General features: G+C 54.0%; 1 protein-coding gene across 1 annotated transcript; it reads right to left on the reverse strand.

The window, feature by feature from the left end:
• Positions 1–1600: 1600 nt before the first annotated feature.
• On the reverse strand, positions 1601–9179 carry ZNF707 (zinc finger protein 707). The gene is made up of 4 exons (XM_059043347.2): positions 8575–9179; positions 8060–8186; positions 7561–7674; positions 1601–3105 (listed from the first exon to the last, which is right to left on the reverse strand). Exons 1-4 carry the CDS (start codon positions 8605–8607, stop codon positions 2090–2092), a joined length of 1290 nt encoding a protein of 429 aa, XP_058899330.1. The 5' UTR covers positions 8608–9179; the 3' UTR covers positions 1601–2089.
• Positions 9180–13072: the final 3893 nt, after the last annotated feature.

Genomic DNA, 13072 nt, shown 5'->3' on the forward strand with positions numbered 1-13072 from the left:
AAGATAATCCAGTGTCTGGTTCATTCATTGCATCCTGTTTCACCTAGTGTTTCGGAGCCATGTCGTCTCCTTTATTTCTGGCAAGATTCTATCATATTTTTTGCATCTTATGAACTTAATTTGAATTTAACTATTGCTATCACACACTAGTAGGAAAGAGGTACAGGAAAGAGAAAGGAAATAAGCTTTAAAATGTGACTGTAGAACTTCCCTGGTGGTCCAGTGGTTAAGACTCAAAGTTTCCGCTGCAGGGGGCACGAGGAACTAAGATCCTACATGCCCCACACGCAGCCAAAATAAATAAATAAATTAATTAAATAAAATGACTACGACACATTAAAGAAATAAATATGGAAAGAGGTACAGTCTTCGTTAATTAAAGTCTGGGGCAAACTGATTTTTTTCCTCTGTTGGTAATCTACTTCTTTTTCCTGAATGTTTGTAGAGTATTTTATCTTTATGGTCCAGTAATTTCATTAGACTCTGTGTTCTCTATTTTTTTCTTAGTGCACAATCAGGTCTTTCAGTATTGAAATCAGATATTCCTTTAGTTCAGGAAAGGTTTCTTCTGTTACAGCTTTGAATCTACATAGTTTGGGTGAAACACTGTGGGCAACACCCAAATCCCCCCTTTTCATTCAGTTTACCGGGTTCCTAGAGCACCAATATGAGTCAAAATAAAACTTTCTGTTATATTTTACTTAATTTTATTATTATTATTATTATTTTTATTTTTTTTCAGTACGCAGGCCTCTCACTGCTGTGGCCTCTCCCCTTGCGGAGCACAGGCTCCGGACACACAGGCTCTGCAGCCATGGCTCACGGGCCCAGCCGCTCTGCAGCATGTGGGATCTTCCCGGACCGGGGCACGAACCTGTGTCCCCTGCATCGGCAGGCGGACTCTCAACCACTGCGCCACCAGGGAAGCCCTAATTAATTAATTAATTTATTTATTTAGGCCACACGGCATGGCATGTGGGATCTTGGTCCCCCAACCAGGGATTGGAGATTCCCCTAGAGTGGAAGCACGGAGTCTTAACCACTGGACCGCCAGGGAAGTCCCATATTTTACTTTATTTTATATCTATATATTTGTATATTTCCTCAAATGATCATGTATTGCTTCTCTAATTAAGTTATCGAATATGTCTGTAAGACGATGGCTGGAGTTTCATCAGACATGGTGACGCTCTGCGTGTGAGTGGTGGTATGATGTAACCGGGAATGACAAGAATTCAGGGTGTGGTCACAGGACACAAAGGCACAGCCTCCCCCCCTGCCCCCTGATGCTTGGGCAGCATTTGCAAACTAACTTTCTTATGGATCTTCTGTGTTTCACGACCAGTGGCTTTTTTTTTTTTTTTTTGGTACACAGGCCTCCCAGTTCTGTGGGCTCTCCCGTTGCGGAGCAGAGGCTCCGGACGCGCAGGCCCAGCGGCCACGGCTCACGGGCCCAGCCGCTCTGCGGCACGTGGGATCCTCCCGGACCGGGGCACGAACCCGCGTCCCCTGCATTGGCAGGCGGACTCCCAACCACTGCGCCACCAGGGAAGCCCCAGTGGCTTCTTTTATACCTGTTGTCTCATATTTCCACCATGTGTTTTAATAGTTTTTAACGTTATTATCGTATACAAAACATTCATACTATGCAAACCTATTCTGTATGGAAGAACTGGCTGGGAAAAAAGGACAGTTCAAATGACAGGCACGCTCAGTGTTTCACATGGCCTGACACGAGCAAAGAGTGCGCGTACAGGAAAGTGAAGCTGAGCGAGTAAAGCCACGGCGCCAGCAGCGCAAGGGCTGAGCTGCCCTAGATGGACCAGTCACACCCTCCTGCAACAAATCAGCATCCGAACACAACAAGCCAAAACCAAACAATGACTGGAGTTATGTGACCTACCCATGCCCTTCGCCAGGTGCTCAGGGCTACTGTGTGATGAAAGATTGATTATCCAAAAGCTCTGCAGCCCATCTGGATTTCAAAGGCGTTTGGAACCCACCTATGATGCAAATAGAGACAGAGACCTACGTTTTAAGTTTTAAAAATAAAATCTGGATGCACTTGAAAATAGTGACTTTCAAACCATCAATTTGTCCAAGAAGTGCCACAGCCATGCGGAATCCAGCAGGCTACCGGGGTGGTGCCCGCCGGGGCAGGCAGGCCTGGGCCACCCCCCTGTCGTGGGAAGGGCCCGAAATGCACAAGTTGATCGCGGGTGGAGAAACAATCCGGCCCCTCGTGCTGGTCTCGCTCTGGCACTGCTCCACGTGCCCGGGAACATCCTTCCGGGGTGCTCCTTGGAGTAGCAGCGAGTCCCAAGTTCTCCCCTCCAGCGGCTGCTTCCAGAGCTGAGCTTACAGAGGTCCACGCTGCCTCGCTGCACAGGTGTGATTTCTGGTGATTCCGAAAGCTGGACTTCCAGATGAAGCTCTTCCCGCACCTCGTGCACCGGAACGGCCTCTCTTGGGTGTGGATCCGCTGGTGCTGGGCGAGGAGGGTGCTGTAACTGAAGGGCTTCCCGCACCACTGGCACCCGAAGGGCTTCTCGCCGCTGTGGACGCGCTGGTGGCGGTGCAGCGTGGAGAGCCGTGTGAACGCGCGGCCGCACTCCCCGCAGGTGTGCGGTTTCTGGCCCGCGTGCGCGCTGCGGTGCTGCGCCAAGTGCGAGCGCTGGCGGAACGCGCGGCCGCACTCCCCGCACGCGTGCGGCTTCTCGCCGCTGTGTGTGGCCCGGTGTCTCACCAGGCGCGAGAGGTACCGGAAGCTCTTGGCGCAGGTTTCGCACGTGTGGGCTCGCTGCCGTTTCGTGTTTCTCTCCTGGGTCCCGGGGAGCGGGCTGCAGAAAACTTCGGGTCCGCACTTACCGCCTTTCTGGGCACCTTCTGCTTTGGAGGTGGTCCAGTAGGTTCTGTGTGGTTGTCTCTCCTGGAAAAGGAAGTTCTCAAGGCTCCCTAGCCTGCCCTCGTGCCCGGCGGCTTCTCTGCAGACCAGTGTTGGAGGCGCACCCCCTGAGAAGCTTCCAGATGCTCCTGGAGGCTCTGAGGCTTGAGTCATTTTCACCCTTGCCATCACCTGCTTACACAAAGACCCCCGGCTGTAATCTGAAACGAAGAGAAAGGGCCTGTGTTACTGTTTGAGAAGGTCCACCTGGGGCCCCCTCCGTGCCCGGGAGCACAGGCTCCACGCACCAGCCCTCTCCGTGGGGCGCCTCGCATGTGACCCCAGGTTCACTGGCTGTGCTCATGTGCTCACCTCCTCCACGGACCTTCCCCTCCTATGTCCCATTTCCTCCCGCCTTTTTTTAGTGGAAGCTTGTAACTGATGCTGCCAGCACACTATGCCAGGCCCCCTGCCTCTCTCGGATTTCGGCCTCGCTGCAGCAGACAGCTCTGCAGAGCTCTGACTGCCAGCATCCTCTGGGGCACAGGTGCACCTCAATCCTCCAGAGCTCTGTGCTGCCAGCCCACACTGCGTGACAGGTACCGCCCCGGGGGTGGGAACAGAGGACAAGTGTCCCATCTCCCTCACTCTGATGGACAAGCCCAGACGCCTCCTGCAGCCTCTCAGCGGTCAGGGTCCTGGTGCTATCGTGCTCCACACGCTTGCAGGGGCAACTCTATACTGACTTTGCTCTCCTCTCTTCCTGCTCCCTCTCACCTGCTTCCAAAATTGCTGCCTTCCAAATACACCATCTATACCCCAAACTCTCAGGCTCTGTGCTCAAGGGGACCCAAACTACAGTGACTGGTCCCAGGGGTGACCGCAACCAGGCCCCGCTGCTCAGAGGCCCACAAGCCTCTAGTGCAGGGCTGGGGTGAGAAAGCTGGCGCCGCATCAGGAGGCCAGGGCCTCTGCGGCAGTAGTTGGAGACAGGGCAGCAGGAGGGGAGCGCAGGGTTACGTGGTGGTTCTTGCCCTCTAGCCATGTGGGGCGGTGGCCTTCGGGAGGCCCATGGGGTCGCCTGTCCTTTGTAAATGTCCTGCGCGGCACTGAGGAGAATGACAGGCTCAGGGCGGCCACCCCCAGGGGAGGCCAAGAGCCAGAGGCCTCCGTAGCTGTTCTAGAGCCTCAGCCCCCCACTGTGGCTGTGCTGACTGCGGGGCACACGCTTAGCCATAAGGCCAAACACCACGGCTTCTGAAGACACAGGCTGGCCCATCGCCTCGGTGGAGATTAAGGCCCGGAGAGGGGAGGAGCGGGACCCTGGGGCCCAGGGTGGGGAAACTTGGCGATGGGTAATCGATCAGGCGATGGGTAACCGATCAGGAGATGGGTAATCGATCATGGCGATGGGTAATCGATCAGGCGATGGGTAACCGATCAGGCGATGGGTAACCGATCAGGCGATGGGTAACCGATCATGGCGTGCCAGACACGGAGCAGCTGGCCAGGCTGCTGCATGACTTGTAGCACCAGGAAAGGCCAAGAGATGGGCAGGGGAAAGCTAAGATCAGCCACCACGCTGGAGAGCCCAATCCCTCACCCAGATCTGGGCAGTTCTCAGACCTGGGGCCTGCTGACGACGGGGAGGCTGGGTCCCCTTGAGACAAACCTCCTGCAAGTTAGCACAACAGATACTCTCCTTCCCGAAGAGCTGAACGCTCGGGAAAGAGGGATGCCCACTCGCGAAGGCTTCTGGATGCAGGATTTGAGGCGGCGCTGAAAACAGGGCCCCAAGATGCCGTCAGAGATGGGCATATGGAAGCTGGGTGACAAAAGGGGTGGGGGACCAAGTCACAGACCCACTTGCAGGGCCTCATCGGGATGGAAGCACTTAGCAGCGGGGAGGACCCTCTCACCGGTCTCTCGGCCTGAAGGCTAAGAGCCATTACGTCGGGAAGGGCCAAGTGGAAGCCCCAGCCAAGGTCCTCAACCAGCCGCTGTGCCGTGCACACACGGCCACCTCCGAGGGATGCAGGGAGGGTGGCTCCCCCACAGCCCCACGCGGTCCACCTGTGTGGCCCATGAACCACCCGATGGCTCACGCCTGCTGCTGCTGGGAACCACTGGGGGCTTGCCCAGGCGTGGGCTTGGCTTCAGCGGCTGGGCCAGACGCGGCGCCTGTGAGGGGCAAAGCAGCAGCCCCTTGCGCTCGGGAAGGGACTCTCAACTTGGCAACAGTGTTCATGCGGAGCGGGCCGGCGGTCACTGTGTTGGTGACCTCATGCCTGCCGGATGCAGCGAACGCACTGAAGGGTTACATGCTCCCGACACCCTAGAAAGATGCCTGCACGGCAGAGGGTGGGGCAGAACCTACAAAGGGCTGGGGCCACGTCGAGTCTACGGTGAGAGGCCCAGGTGACCTCACCCTCCTCCCTCCGGGGGAGCAGCACACGCCGCACGCGGGAGACTGCTCCCACCTGTCGCTGAGTGACCCAGAGGCTGCCAGTGTCGAGCAGGGCCTGGAGAAAAGCCAGGGCTCTGCGTCAGGTCCCTGCTGTGAGGGGACGGGAGCCACGGGACCCTGCGTGGGGTCCCTGGCCAGCTGTGCCACGCAGAGCCCTTAGATTCTGGGCAAGGACACACTTGCCATTTCAAAAGTGGTGTGTGGTGTGCCGCTGGGCTGTGCAGAGACCAGACAAGGGACAGAAAACGACCATGTGGTCAGAGGAGCCACCAGCAGACAGGTTACAGGTAGGTGCATCTAAACAGGCCTGGCAGGTCCAGAAGACAGTCCCTGGGGCCTCCCTGGGACCCCAACAGCCAGGCGATCCAGGGCCCACTACCCGCCTGGGCAGGCTCCAAACCTGGCCAGGGGTGGGGTAATCTCCCAGGGGCAGAGCTCAGGGCACGGGGCCTGCTCGCCAGCTCCGAGGTGAGGATGCAGGTGAATCCCAGGGCAAGGTCACACCTGGGGAGAGGCGTGCGATGGACGGTGTACAGATGCACTGTGGGGAAGGCGCTAAGGGGGCAGGACGGCCTGTCCTGTGGATGTCAGCTAGCCTCTGTCCTTGGTCACCAGAGCTTGAACAGGTGAGCCCATGGGAAGAGGGGCCCCAGTGCAGGGAGGGGACACACACAGCTCCCCCTCGTGGAGGCCCCTCTAGCTGCTGTCCCCACGGAACGGGTGACCTGTGGGCAGCAAAGGCCGAATCCTCGATGTGAAACCTGCAGGAGACTGACCAGTGCTTGTTAAGTTAATCACACAGGACCGTCCATCCCGGAGGAGACAGTGGCTGGTCCTGAACAACACTGATGCCTAGGCCAGACCCAGGTCTGCCTGAAGCGCCTTTGCCAGCACCCTGCTTCTAGGGTCCACCCCGGGTTTCTGGACGTCGGAGGCACAGGTCACAGCTTTAGATCAAGGGATCCACTTTGTGGCAAAGGAGATAAAACAGGAGGTTCAGGGCCTCCAAAAACACTGGTCCCCCCATATATGCATCACTAGAGGCAGCAGCCTGATGCAACGTGGCAAGGTTCTGCTGAGGGACCAGCTGTGGCCCTCCCTGGGGGGCACAGGCACTCAACCAACGGCAGGTGTACAAGGAGCCAGGGCCACCTGCCCCGGGACCCACATGCAGCATTTTTGCTTCCGCTTACTAGGACCTTTGGCTCTGCGACAGGGACTGCGTGGCCTGCAAAACCTGAAACACTTTCTGTCCTACCCCCAGACCTCCAAGAAGGGAGAAGGGCTAGTGACCGAGTTCAATCGCCAGTGGCCAATGATTTGATCAATCACACACATGCAGTGGGGTCTCCATGACAACCCTACACAAAGGGGTTTGGAGAGCTTCTGGGTTGGTGACCACGTGGAGGTGCCGGGGAGCGAGCACGGCTCTGCACCCCTTCCCCAGACCTTGCCCTGTGCCTCTCTTCCACTGGGCTGTTCCTGAGTTGTGTCCTTTATAATAAACTGGTAACTCACCAGTAACTGTTAAGTACAGCGTTTCCTTGAGCTCTGAGCTGTTTTAGCGTATTAATCAAGCCCAAGGATGGGGTCGTGGGAACCTCCAATCTACAGCTGGTCGATCAGAAGCACAGGTGCCAGCTTGGCCTTGTGATTGGCACCGGAAGTGGGCGCGGTCTTGTGGGACTGAGCCCTTCACGGGCAGGGTCTGCGCTAACTCGCGGTGCTCAGTGTCAGAACTAAATTGTAGGACACCCAGTTGGTGTGCAGAGAGGTGGAGACTGGTTGGTGTGAGGAACCCCCCTACATTTGGTGTTGGAAGCGCTGCTGTGAGAAATAGAGAACAGAAGTTTCTGTTTAACGGCAGGTGGACAGACACGTCCTGATGGTGTGATGGTCACCAGCAGGCCGCTGCCACACACAGCCAGCAGCCGTTCTTGGAGGCTGGATGTCTGAGCAACCAACGTTAAATATTCTGGCTTTCACCCCTGTGCCAACGGCATCATTTGGAGCCTGAGACCCACAGCGCAGAGAACCAACTCCACCCCCAACTTTCAGGACTTGAGCTAAGAGCCTCCCCGCAACTTTGGCCGGTTGGGTTGGGTTTTCGGTTCCTTGACTGTCCTTCTGTCTGACCGTTCACGGCACTGGCTGTGTGTACTGAGCATATATACTGAACAACCTGAGGCCCGCGGCACCCCTCATTCACCTGTGCTGGGGTCTCCCGCGGTCTCTCCTTCCTGGGCCCGCAGCAGGTCCGAGCCCCAGGGCTCCTTTCCTTGCTCCAGCTGGGAGATCAGATCTGGTTTGGATCCTGGAACTCCTGCCGGAGAGGAAATGGGTGAAATGAAGCGCTATGGCACCCTTGGCTTCCCGCCCCAGGGGTAGCCTGGGACTGGGGTTTAGCTGGACCCAGGATGCAGGCTTGGAAACAGGGGGTCTCCCCAGGAGGTTGAGGGGGACAGGGAGCAGGGCAGGGACGTGGGCTCAACCGAGGTCCACAGCTGTGAGAGATGTGGACACTCTAGTCACCCAGCAGCAAAGTGCTGGGAAAGGCCCTGCCCCGGGGATGGGTCCAGAAACCCCACCTGTCCCCTGGGCCTGTCCTGGCTCTGGTCCTGGAGTCACAGCCAGCCTGGCCCCTCTGGGATCCCACCTGAGCTCTGAGTGTGGGCTGGGGGTGGGGAAGAAGGGCTGAGACATCTCACCCAGAGAGGCCAGGTTCCTGTAAGTCTCCAGCATCACGTCTCTATACAGGGCCCTCTGCCCCGGGTCCAGACGTGCTCCTTCTTCCTGGCTGAAGTGCACAGCCACGTCCCCAAAGGTCAGCAGGCCCTGAAACAACACTGGTGCTGCCCGTGGGGTCACCACCTCAGGACGGGGTTGGGGAATTCAAGGTGGGGGAGGCAGAAGCAGGCGTGTGGGACCCCTGGATCCCGTCCCAGGTACCCTGCCTGCCAGGGGACCCCTAATGACAACCCTCAACCCAACCAGTCCAGCTGGCTCTATTTCTCTCCACCCTCCATCCCCCCACCTGCTCGTACCGTCTCCCTCGGTGAGTGTCCCTCCCCAGCCTCAGGGAGGCCCCGGGGGAAAAAAGAGGAGGGGCGAGGGACGTCCCAGTGAGTCCCCTCGTCCTGGAGAGAGTCCCAGGTGCGGCGGGCTCCGCGGAAAGATTTTCCGGGGGGCAAGAAGCCCAGGTCCGGGGGGCAGGAGTACTCACGTGGGGCCCGGCGGCTGGGCAGCTGCCCGCCATGCCCGCTCCCGGTCCCTCCGAGGCGAGGGCAGAGGGCTGCAGAGAGGAGTGCCGGCAGCGGAGGGCGGCGGGCCCGGGGGGTCCGGACCCAGCCCCGGCCCTTCAGCGGCGTCAGCTACGAGTCTGGCCGGCACGGGGGCCTCCCGGGGACGCCGACGCTCTGCGTTGACGTGAGGACCCAGGCGCGCGGGTCAATCCATAATAAAGCAGGGGAGCTGGGTGGGCGCCGCGCGGGCAAGAGGGAGAAGCCCACCCACCACCACTCCGCCCGGCCTGCCTGGGGCGAAGCTACAGCTCCCGAGCTCCGCGGTTCAGCGAGGTCGGAGCGGCGCCACGTGGGACTCACTGCCGAAGCCCCAACCGGAACCGGGCCGCCCCAGCCCGCGGACGGTGGGCGGGGCGGCTCCCGCCCGGCTCCTCCCCCTCTTTGTCTCTGCAGGCCCGCCCCGCCCCGCCCTCGGACAGGTTCTCAGGCCCCGCCTCCTTCAGGCCCCTTTCCTCCTCCCGGGTTGCTCCACAGGCACCATCCCCTGCAGCCCCTCCGCGCGTGCGCGCCCAGGCCCCGCCTCCTTCGGTTACTTGCGCTGGATCACCTGGGACGCTTGCAAGAGGCACAGGCTTCGCGTCTTTGCCGAGGGAGTTCTGGTTCCGTGGATCTGAATGGACTTGGGAATCAACTTGAGACTCTTTCTAAGGCAGACTTAGGAACCTGTTCCGGACCCTCCTGTTTCTAGGACAGTCCACATCCCCTCCACCGCCTGGCGGGTGCCGCCCTGGGCTGCGACCTCGGAGGGCCTGATAGTCACACACACGGGCACCTCTGTCTCCCAGGATCTGGGCTTGGCTGACACAGCTATGTCATTTTTTTTTAAATAAATAAATTTATTTATTTTTGGCTGCATTGGGTCTTCGTTGCTGCACACGGGCTTTCTCTAGTTGCGGAGAGCGGGGGCTACTCTTTGTTGTGGTGTGTGGGCTTCTCATTGCAGTGGCTTCTCTTGTTGCAGAGCATGGGCTCTAGTAGGCACGCGGGCTTCAGAAGTTGTGGCGCACAGGCTCAGTAGTTGTGGCGCATGGGCTTAGTTGCTCCATGGCATGTGGGATCTTCCTGGACCAGGGATCGAACCCGTGTCCCCTGCATTGGCAGGTGGATACTTAACCACTGTGCCACCAGGGAAGCCCTATGTAATTTTTTATTGTACATCTTTATACTCATTAATTATAACTTATGTTTTGTTTTTTTAATTTCAACTTTTATTTTGAAATAATTTTAGACTCACAAGAATTTGCAAAATACTACAGAGAGGTCCCATGTTCTTTTCATTCCGTTTTTCCCAATAAAAACATCTTACATTGTCAAAACCAGGGAATTGAGGATGGTATTAACTCATGTACAGACCTTAACCGATTTCATCAGTTTTGCACACACTCTTTATTTTGGGAGGGGGTGTGTAATTTTTTGAAATTTTGTCACATGCATGGATTCTTGTAACCACCACCATAATCAGGACACAGCCCTGCTCCATCACCACAAAGAAACGCCCTTAAGGTACTTCTGTATAGTCATACCTCCCCACAACTCGAACTCCTGGGAACCACCCTGGGTCTCCATCACTATGATGTCATCACCGCAAGTGTGTCGTATAGCTGGAACCATACAGTATGCAGCGTTTTGAGACTGGCTTTTTCACTCAGTATAATGCCCTGTAATCCACCCACATTGAATCAAAAGTTTGTTCCTTTTGGTTGCAGAGTTGTTTCCCACGGTGTGGATGGACCTGGGTTTGTTTGTTCATTCACCTGTTGAAGGACAGTTGGCAGTTGTGAATAAAACTGCTATGAACATTCAGGTGCAGGCTTTTGTGTGAACATACCTTTTTTATTTTTGTAGGATAAATACCCAATAAATGCAATTGCTGGGTCATGTGGCGAGTATATGATTAACTTTACAAGAAACTGCCTAACTCTTTTCCAGAGTTCTTTTTTATGTTCCCACCAGCAACGTAGGAGTGATCCACTCCCTTACCAGCATTTAGTGTTGTCACTATTTGTATTTAATTTTAGCCATTCTGAGAGATGTGTTCTGATAGATATTTCATTATGGGTTTAACTTGCATTTTCCTTTATGGCTAATGATGTTGAATATCTTTTAATGTGCTTATTTGCCATCAGTATATATATATATATATATATATATATAGGTGAACTGTGTGTTCAAATCTTTTATCCATTTTCTAATTGAATTATTTGTTTTCTTACTGTTAAGTTTAGAGAATTCTTCATATATTCCAGATACAAATACTTTGTCAGATATGTGATTTGCAAATATTTTCTCCCAGTCTGCAGCTTGCCTTTTCATTCCCTTAAGAGAATTTTTTAAAAATATATTTATTTATTTATTTAGGCTGTGCCGGGTCTTAGCTGCAGCATGTGTGATCTTTAGTTGCAGCATGTGGACTTCTTAGTTGTGGCATGCAGGATTGAACCTGGGCCCCCTGTGTTAGGAGCGTGGAGTCTTACCCACTGGACCACCAAGGAAGTCCCCTCTTAAGAGAATTTTTTGAAGACCACAAAGATCTGTGGGTTGTGCAGGGGAAGTTGAGCAGTGGAGGCCCTTAGGTATGGAAAAAAGATAAATTAACTAGCAGGTCAGATCTTTCTTGCTTTTCTTCCCGTTTCAATCTATGATTCCAGCAGTACTCAGGAATTAATGCAGTACTTGCAATAGTGGCTGATAAATATTTTGTAATATTAATTCACACTTCTCTTGAAGTTGTATATAGGTAGGTCTAGATGAAACACTCGTTTGACTTAAGGAAAGGACTGAAAAAAAGAAACTTACCATTTTAGGCATTGATTTAAAAAATTACCAAGGGCAAGCAGGTGCTATTGGCACTGACATGGTTAGAGAAGGTAAAGCTGTGTAGAAGTCAGAATTTTGGCCAAAAACCTAGAAGCATTTTTTTGTGTTATGCGTCATGTCACTGGGAGACCTGATCTCAATTGTGCTGATCATGATGACATTCTCTGGAACAATCAAAAGATTATATGCAAGATTTTCTGGATCTACCCAAAGATGAAACATCTTGGAAAAACACGTCACATATGACCTTGTAACTGCCCTTGGACAGTGATGGGAATGCTGACTAAGTGCTTTAAAGAAAGTAGATTTATGGGCTTCCCTGGTGGCGCAGTGGTTGAGAATCCGCCTGCCGATGCAGGGGACACGGGTTCGTGCCCTGGTCCGGGAAGATCCCACATGCCGCGGAGCGGCTGGGCCCGTGAGCCATGGCCGCTGAGCCTGTGCGTCCGGAGCCTGTGCTCCGCAACGGGAGAGGCCACAACAGTGAGGCCCGCATACCACAAAAAAAAAAAAAAAAGAAAAAGAAAGTAGATTTAATTTAGATTCTAGAAGAACCTAAAAAGTTAAGCAAAACAACGTAAGGTTCTCAAATAAAGAGCAAATCTTGGTCTTGAGTAGAAAATGAAATTTCTCTTGACTTTGCACCACCCACAGGTATTTGAGAGAGACTGTTGCTTATTAATAATATAGACGAAAGTTTAACAACAAAAAAATACAAGTTTGGCTGTTTTACTTTTTTTTTTCTTTTTTAAACAATTGATGAGCCGACATTGATACGTTATTATTAACTGAAGCCTCCATTGAATTGCTTTCGTACCTTTGTCAAAAGTCCGCGGGGTGTATTTGTGTGGGATCTGTGCCTGGTTCTTTATTCTGATCCATAGACCTAGGTGTCTATCCCCCCACCAATGCCACGCTGCCCTGATTACAGCAGCAGTGCTGTAGGTCTTAAGTATCAGGTGGTGGTCCTTCCATTTTATTCTTCTTTTTCAAGAATTTTTAAGCTATTCTAGGGGCTGTCCTGTCCATATACATTTTAGAATAAGTTTATCTGTGTCTACTAAAATTCTTTCTGGAATTTCGATAGGAACTGCATTAAATCTTTAGATTAACTCGGGGAAAATTAACATTTTTACTATCTTGAGTCTTCCAATCCATGAACATGATAATGTGTCTCCATTTATTTAGTTCTTCTTTGATCTCTTTCATCAGCATCTTTCAACTTGCAGCACACAGACCTTGTCCATGTTTTAAGAGACATCCCTGTCTCCTCTCAAGCCTCCTCCTCCAAGAAGCTTTCCCTGCTGTGCAGAGAGGTGTGTGTGTGCTCCGGGACGCGGTCACGAGCACTTCCTAAGGGCCCAGGGCCCTTCTTTGGCACTGCTTATTGTAATGACCCCCTTGCTTGCTCCTTGCATCTCACCCCCTGACAGAGCTGGCGCTTGTGAATACTGCCCTTCCCCAGGTCCAGCTGGATTGTGTTTTGCTCGGCTTTGGGTTTGGAAATTGGATGCATGCTCTTCCACCCGGGGAGGGGGGGGGGGCAGGAAGCAGCGGGATTTCCCGCGACTGTCCCCAGCGGCCATTCCTGCTCCCGCAGGA

This window comes from Kogia breviceps, chromosome 17 (genome assembly GCF_026419965.1).
Source record: "Kogia breviceps isolate mKogBre1 chromosome 17, mKogBre1 haplotype 1, whole genome shotgun sequence".
Taxonomy (NCBI): Eukaryota; Metazoa; Chordata; class Mammalia; order Artiodactyla; family Physeteridae; genus Kogia; species Kogia breviceps.

What these genes read in the sequence shown, in the direction of transcription:
- ZNF707 (XM_059043347.2), bottom strand. Translation starts at nt 8,607, where the DNA reads ATGGCGGGCAGCTGCCCAGCCGCCGGGCCCCAC. An exon ending in CAGGAACCTGGCCTCTCTGG is followed by an intron (nt 7,675 to 8,059) that starts GTGAGATGTCTC and finishes CCTCTCCGGCAG; the next exon opens with GAGTTCCAGGATCCAAACCA. An exon ending in CGCGGGAGACCCCAGCACAG is followed by an intron (nt 3,106 to 7,560) that starts GTGAATGAGGGG and finishes TCTTCGTTTCAG; the next exon opens with ATTACAGCCGGGGGTCTTTG.